General features: G+C 52.9%; 1 protein-coding gene across 1 annotated transcript; it reads left to right on the top strand.

Annotated features, from left to right (window-relative positions):
• The first annotated feature begins 2,739 nt into the window (after nt 1-2,739).
• LOC112550249 (kelch-like protein 6) lies at nt 2,740-7,232 on the top strand. Its single transcript, XM_025203720.1, has 4 exons — nt 2,740-2,797; nt 3,030-3,108; nt 4,302-4,529; nt 5,744-7,232. The coding sequence occupies exons 1-4, from the start codon at nt 2,740-2,742 to the stop codon at nt 7,230-7,232; spliced, it is 1,854 nt and encodes a 617-aa protein (XP_025059505.1).
• The last annotated feature ends 167 nt before the right edge of the window (nt 7,233-7,399 follow it).

The following is a 7,399-nucleotide window of genomic DNA, read 5'->3' as shown; positions in this document are numbered from 1 at the left end:
CAGTACAACCAGCAAGAGTCCCTCGCTGCCTCTGGTTCCCTCCCTGCCGAGGATGAAGGGGGTGCTTGCTTACCTGCCTGTTGCCCCGGGATTGTGTGGGGGCTCCAGGGGCCCCGCGCTTGCAGGGCTGGGGCTGGAAGTTCCCGTGCTTGCTGCGGGAACAGGCCTGGAGCTGAGTAACAGGAAACGTTTGGGCAAGTGTCAGGAATAGACCACGCTTGTTTGTTCCTCTGCTGACTCCACCGCTCCATCCGGCGTTCCCAGACAGCGCTGGAGGTGAGGCCGTGCCTGGCCTGGCTCACGGGAATCAGCCCCAGCTTCCGCTTCCTCCCCTATCTCAGTGCAGACAGGGGCCCCAGCCCTGGGCGTTGTGCAGGCAGATAATGGGGAACAAATACAGCTCTGTGGAAAAACACTCAGTCAAGGCCCCTTCCAGGGCTGGTTGAGGCTCCAGGGCCAGTGGAGGGGAAGGGCAGGGACTGCTGCATCGTCCTGTCTCTTCGGTGCTCTGCGTCTCGGAAACCAGGGAGGCAACGAGCTGGACCGTGCTAGTGGCATGCAGACCCACGGCTGCTGAGCGAGGGTGCTCCACGGGTCCCCCGCCCCAGACTAGCCTCTTGGCACATGGTCTCTCCTCCAGCTGCCTCCTGGCAGAAGTGGAGGGTTACCAACTATTGGTAAATCTATGGACAGTCCGTAAGAAAAGCTTGCAAAATCAGTAAAAAAACCCAACTGAGCTGTCCGTAAAAGCCGAAGAAACCCCGAGCTTGATTCTTCAATCTGATGCGTTGTCGTAACGAGGCTGAATGCAAGCGTTGACAGACGCACCTTGTATCTGAGCAGGAGCATACCTCAGCACCCTGCACGAAGCTCTCCATCGAGGCTTTGGGGTCGTGGGACCCTCTGTAGCCCGCCCCCCTGCATCTGCTGGCCTCAGTGGTAGGAAGCCTGGGGCACCAGATGAGACAGAGGTGGGGAGGAGGCACTTTGCAGCATGGCACCTTCTTTCCCTCTTCCCAAGTAGCCAGCCCCAGGCGAGATGGACCCGGGCTAGCTCAGGTACTGCTGGCAGTGTAGCCATAACAGCTCCCTCCCCGAAAGATGAGGGAATAAATATGCAGGCGGTTGACCTGTGCAGATCTCCTTGCTGCTGCATCTACACGGGTACCGGTACTTCGTTTCAGCGCAGCCCCACGCGTTGTCCGCGCTGTAGCGTGACCAAGCCCAGGCCCATGGGTCACAACACAGTATGCAAAACAGACTGTGACACAAATCCCAGCTCCACCAATTAGGAGACAATTAATAGATCGGGGCCGGATGTGGCAATATCGTTACTCCTGGACCCTCGTCACTCGCGTCTTCGGCGTTGCAGGCTGTAAGGTCTGCACAGAGCGAGCCGTGCACGACTTCCAGGCCAGGACACCCTCAAAGCCAGGTCAGGTCAGGCAGGCACGCGGCTGGGACGGTTTGGCTGGAGATGATCCTGCCTTGAGCAGGGGGCTGGACGAGGCGACCTCGTGAGGTCCTTACCAGCCTGATTTTTCAATGATCCTATAAACTGGAGGAATTAGGGAGGCCCACCGAGTTTAGGGAGATGTGACTGTACATGGCAGCAGGTCTGGGAGGTGTTGTGTAGGATAACCTGGATTTCCCTGGGTTGGAAGGATCTTGCATGGCGCGATCCATCTAAACAGCTTGTGGCAGTGTCTCAGGTTAGTCTCTAACCAGGGCTATGTCTTCCCTCTGAAGGGCACATTTATTTTATTTTCCCCAAATGCTGCCCTTCTGTAACGGAGAAAATTGCCTACCAGTCGTACAATGCAGCCCCAACAGGTACCTGGTAGATACCTGCCCAGCTTCCCACCTGCAGAAGACATTGCTCCTAGGCGTGCATTTTGAAAATGTCCAAGTCCCCAGAATATCCCTTTGAGAAACTCTAGTCGTCTTCAAGAGAGGTTTAAATGGGGCATGGGAGCTTTTCAAAGTCTGACCCCAGTTACAGATGTTCTGCCCTTCTGAAAGTCTGGCCCTTAAGTACTCATTTCTCCTTGACTTAATATCTCTCAGCATCTTGAAGAGAGCCTTTCTATGCAAAAGCAAGAGGCTCGTGGCGTGCAAAGGGAATAGTGAACAGGCTCTCACCTTGAATTGGCTTCCATGGCTTTTGTGGGGATGTCATACCCTTAAGGCCACACCAGAGCATTTCTGGGTTTCCTTTCTCCTGCCCATCGTAGCCCTTGAGCATGTGAGCATCTGTCATTTCACCAAAGACCGGCTGTGGCTTTGAGGACGTTCTCCTAGTGCCTTGTACATAAAACTAGGGACTAAGACCGTGTCTCTGCTTCTGAAGGTAAAGAGCAGCAAGGAGTACATGGCTGCAGTGGAAGGGGATAAAGCAAAAAGGAGGAAACATGAGGCAACCGACAGCTTCAGGGTGCACAGGTGTGTTTAAACAGTTCTCTCTGAACCTGGTGCAGATATCTGTCTGAAAACAATGGGGGAAATGAGGGACAGTCGTGACCCACAGGTAAGATACTGGGGGAAGACAGGACATCTGCTGAGGTTTCACTGCAGAGGTGAGACATCAAAAGGACTGCGTCCCTCTGATGGCGGTCAAGTGTCGCTAGCTTGATTTCCTTTCTTCCAGCGGGCCTGCCGTGTAATACGGACCCCCTTGAAGTCTGACTTCCCGGTCAGAGATTCCAGCCCTGTCTCCGGACCGGCAGGATCATCTCCCAAATGGACAGGGGAGAAGAGAGAGCGACACTTCAACCACTGGACCACTGCATCCGTGAGGGTAGGCGGGCTGCTTTTCGCACGAGGGTCCCTAAGAATGGGTCCCTTCGGTGCGATGTCCCATGGAAGGGGAGGGTCATATCTCCAGCTGTCACCAAACCATGTTGCTGAGCTGCCAACTATTTAACACGATTTAGGTACAATTTCCCTGAGATCAGTCACTGCCCCGGAGGTTCCTTCTCTCCCCCTGGATAGTTCACATTTGAAGCCTCGCCGCATCTTTGTCTCAGCAGGTTTCAAGAAGTTGTACCAAAACCAGCAGCTCTGTGATGCCACCATCGTGACCGAAGGACAGCGGTTCCCATGTCACAGGTAGGACGGTTTCGGCTCGTGTACGTCGTCACCTCTCGCGTTGCTTCGGTGGAAGATTCGTATGTAAAGACAACGATACCCTGACATCTCATCACAGGATAACTGTACAAATCTCATTTCTCTTCAGTCGGGTTTCTAGTTGGTTTAATTTGTCTCATGTTCTCCCAGAAAGTGAAGTTTGAATCGTCTGAGAAATCTTTTTAATATGTCTCTTAGCAAAGGCAATTCTCTGGTTTTGTCTCTGACTTTTTTTTTTCTGCAGGCCTTTTATTTTTTTGTAGGGCATGCCCCAATGTCAGATTTCTGTTTGACTCATTCCCAAAATCAAGAATTCTTTTGAAATTAAAATTAATTTCTAGCTACCTTCCTCCAGGAGTCTTCTGCTGTTACCGCATGCTCTTTCTTTTAGACTAGCTGTAATAGCACACAATTAAATGGAGTAATGGCCTTGTTCTGAATGTGTCGTTTCACCCGAGCCCGTGGTGTTTCACAAGGCTGATTCTCGCCCGCTAGCATGGGAGGAATAGCTCCACAGGGATCAGCGAGCTACACCAGAGCAGACCTGATCTGAGAGGAGAATAAACAAACCCTCGTCTTTAGGTCTTGCAATCTGCATTTTGATTAACTTATTTCATTCCTTGGCCTGTCTTTCAACTCTGGGCATCACGACTCTGGCAGGTGCATTCATAGCAGTCTAGTTAGGGCTGTTTCTTCATTTCCCCATACCATTTCTTGGCAGAAAAGCAAAGGTTATGGATGCCAATGGTTATATATGGTCGAATGGATATGTTAGTTAGGCATTAACCTACCCCCCTTTAATTAGGCGTGCCATTTCAGCCTCTTTTCATCTCATTCCTTTTAACCAAACTAAAATCAGAAACCAGGTCATGGTCTCAGAGAGAGAGACTAGTTTTGCTTTGTGCCGGTAGCAAGAGAAAGATTACTGAACAGGTGGAGGCAGGGAGGAGAAGACCAGAGCTCTGTTTAGCAATCTTGAAACCGAAAGGGAAAGGATGTGGCACGACAGAAACTCCAGTATTCAGTGCCTGCCAGTTTGGCTGCAGTTTTTCCTTTCATTTGTTTATCAAACTCCACACGTAGCCTGTGCACGTGCAGCCAGGATTTCCCCTAATTCTTCTATTCCTCTCAAGACAGCACCGTGCCCATTGACTGCGTCTTCTTTCTCCGCGCAGGATGCTGCTGGCTGCAGTCAATCCCTACTTCCGAGCCATGTTCGTCAACTCCTTCAAAGAGTCCCACGACGGCGAAATTCTGATGCATGACATGGACCCCTTCACCCTGCAAACCGTCCTGAACTACCTGTACACCGAGGAGATCTCCATCACGGCGGAGTCAGCCCAGGCTGTGTTTGTAGCAGCCAGCAGGCTTCAGATCCTCCCGCTCCTGGAGATCTGCACCAGGTAATAGTGATGCACATGCTATGTTGCTCTGGACATATGTATGGTTTTGGCTGGTGGGAGAGCTGTGTTAAGCCAGCGACGTGTTCCCCGCCACCTCTAAAGGAACTGGAAGGTAGGCACTTCGGTCTTCTGGGATGGCCAACGCCTTGGGCAACTTAGAGTCTCCCAGGGCTGGGGGACAAGACCAGGTCAGGAGTAGGAAGCTTTCCAGGGGTCATGCTGGTCCAGGGGTCCAGAAAGCTTTCCAGGGGTCATGGTCCAGACTGAGGCAGGGGCCAGGGAAGCTGGGAGCAATACAGACCTGAGCATCAACCAAGCAGGAGCCAACCGTGACAGTCAAGCAACAGCACCAAGACACTCAGCCAAGCCATGGGAGCAAGGCTGAATATATATTGTCTTGATGTCCTCAAGCCAAACAAAGCACTTAAACACCCATCCGCTGCTGCCTGGAGCCAGTCCCACAGCTCCCCCGGTGCAGCACCCCGACTGAAGTCGAGTGGCCCAAACGTGGGACTCAACAAGAGGAGTGATGCATCCTACCTCTACGTACCTGGTACGGAGACACCTCCGTGCCTTTTGACTGGGATTCGCAACCGCCTTGCTATGCAGAGAGGAAAGAAGTTGGGGCAAGAGTGGTTCTGGTGCAGTAATAAAGACCAGAACCAGAAGGTTTCCGGGGAAGGATGCGATTGTTTTCCAGCTCCCGATTGGGAGGGCATGGGGAGCGGGCTGCAAAAGGGAGCTGAAGCTTTAGAAAGGACTTCCAGGGTTGGAGCCTGAATCTCCAGGAGAGAGGAGTAAAGGCAAGTGGCAAAGACAGCAGAAGTGAGAGGGGCAGAATAAACCCACAGTGGAAGGAGCAGTGAAAGGCAAGGCGTAGGGCTGGGTCCTAACCTTTTTTCAGAGTGGGGCGCCACCGGTTTATGGAGGGGGATCTGTGATGCGGTGCCTGCGATAGAGGGGGGCTGCACCTAGTCGCTCCGGAGGTCCCGCTTGCTCCTATTTTCCTAAGTGATTTTCATGGTCTAGTCCCAGCTGATTTGCCCAGGCTCCGAGACTTGATGTCTAGGCCACTGACCATCAGCTTGGTCCTTTCCATAGGATGACTTTAAATCCCCGTCTTGTTATACAGTTATTCTGTCAGGATGAAGGGCTTATACAACAGTTCATTCTCGTGGTCTTCCTGTTAACACATATTCCAATTTTTCTCCCAGTTTTCTTCTGAAAGAAGTTTCCTTGAAGAACTGCGTGAAACTTTATGAGCTGGGCTATGCCCACAACGAACAAGCTCTGCTTCAAGCAGCCATGAGACATATCAGCCTGAACTTCAGGCGCCTTTTCGTGAAGGCCAACAGCTTCCGACAGCTGCAGCTCAGCTCTCTCATCAGCATCATCTCCTCCGACAGCCTCCTGGTCTCTTCCGAACTAGTCGTGTACTGGGTCGTCCGGCGCTGGGTGAGGTTTCAATCCTCCAAACGCCACCCGTTCCTGGGCGAGCTAATGAAGCACGTCCGCCTGCCTCTCCTCACCCACGAAGAGCTGCGGGAAGTCCAGCTCGAATCGGAGCATTACCGAGACATTCGGCTGCAGTGGAAGCGTCTCAACGGGCAAGAGCGGCTCCAGGAGTGTGGCGGGCTCAGGCAGGGGATGTACAACAAGTGCATTGTATGCGTGGACCTGTTCAACAAGGAGGGCCCGGAGCTGAAGATCAAGGACTCTCAGATAGGCTGCTACAACCCTCAGTCGGGGGCGTGGGAAAAGCTGCCCCCCCTGAAATGCTTGTATTGCGCGCGGTGCTTGGCGGTGAGAGACAAGCTCTACGTCACGGGGGGCGTCCACAGGGACTACTCGTATTCAGACACCCTCCACGAGTACAGCTCTTTCCGAGGCCAGTGGATACGGCTGCCCTCCATGTCCACGCCCCGCGCGTCGCACGGCTTTCTCGACTGCAACCAGAAGCTTTATGCCATCGGCGGCTGGTGCTGTTACGAGGGCTACCTCGACTCGGCGGAGTGCTTTGACCTAGCGAAAAAGGTCTGGGCGCCCATCTCTCGGCTGCCATTCACACTGAGCCATTTTGCTTCCACCGTGCTCAAGAACAAGCTGTATATAGTTGGCGGGGTGACCGGTGCCCGGGGCTCTTGGACCGCTTCCAGGAAAGTTTTGATCTACAAGGCGAGCTCCGATGTGTGGGTGCAGGTGCTCCTGGACTTCGAGTGCTGCTGGGCTGGAGCCGTCTCCATGAACAACGGGATCTGCGTGGTCGGTGGGTATTTCAGGAGCAGAGCGAGACATTACAACGAGGGGTGGCCTGATTCAGGAAGCCTTCACTGCACGAGGAAGTGTTTCTTCCTGGGCGAAGATGGCCGAGTGAACAAAGATGTTGCCATCCCAAAGCTGCCCGTTGAGATTGCTGGTGCCGGCGTGGTACGCTGGAAGAAGAGGATCTACGTGCTAGGCGGTGAGAAAACAAATCTATATACAAACCGGGATGATAAAAACAAAGAGGAATATTATAACACAATTTACTATTGGGAACCTGGAGATGCCCGATGGACTCAGTGCCCAGAAAGGCTCCCTTTTACCAACTGGGGTCTCAGTGGGTTTGGCTGTTCGACGCTGAAGGTACCGAAAAGACCTATTCTGTCTCTTTTCCGAAAGACATCCATTGCCCTGACAGCAGTTGAGTTAGCAGAGAGTTAGCTGCGTTTTAGCCGTCGACCGACTGCCTCATGCGTAGCATATCCTGTACTTAAAACTGCTTGCGTGAAAATCATTGGGCCGTTATTTTACTGTGTATCGACGTGGCATTCGGAGGTGTTGCATTGAAAACCAGCAGGCTGTTGCTGAAGGGAAGGATGCCTTCTGTT

This window comes from Alligator sinensis, unplaced genomic scaffold, assembly GCF_000455745.1.
Source record: "Alligator sinensis unplaced genomic scaffold, ASM45574v1 scaffold512_1, whole genome shotgun sequence".
NCBI classification, from domain to species: Eukaryota; Metazoa; Chordata; order Crocodylia; family Alligatoridae; genus Alligator; species Alligator sinensis.
The sequence above is the reverse complement of the archived record's forward strand: the minus strand, read 5'-3'. Positions and strand labels throughout refer to the sequence as shown.

Bases quoted from the DNA above. Each gene is read 5' to 3' on its own strand.
- LOC112550249 (XM_025203720.1), top strand. From the start codon at position 2,740: ATGGACAGGGGAGAAGAGAGAGCGACACTTCAACCACTGGACCACTGC. The intron at 2,798-3,029 runs GTAGGCGGGCTG...TTGTCTCAGCAG, and splicing joins GGACCACTGCATCCGTGAGG to GTTTCAAGAAGTTGTACCAA. The intron at 4,530-5,743 runs GTAATAGTGATG...TTTTTCTCCCAG, and splicing joins CTCCTGGAGATCTGCACCAG to TTTTCTTCTGAAAGAAGTTT.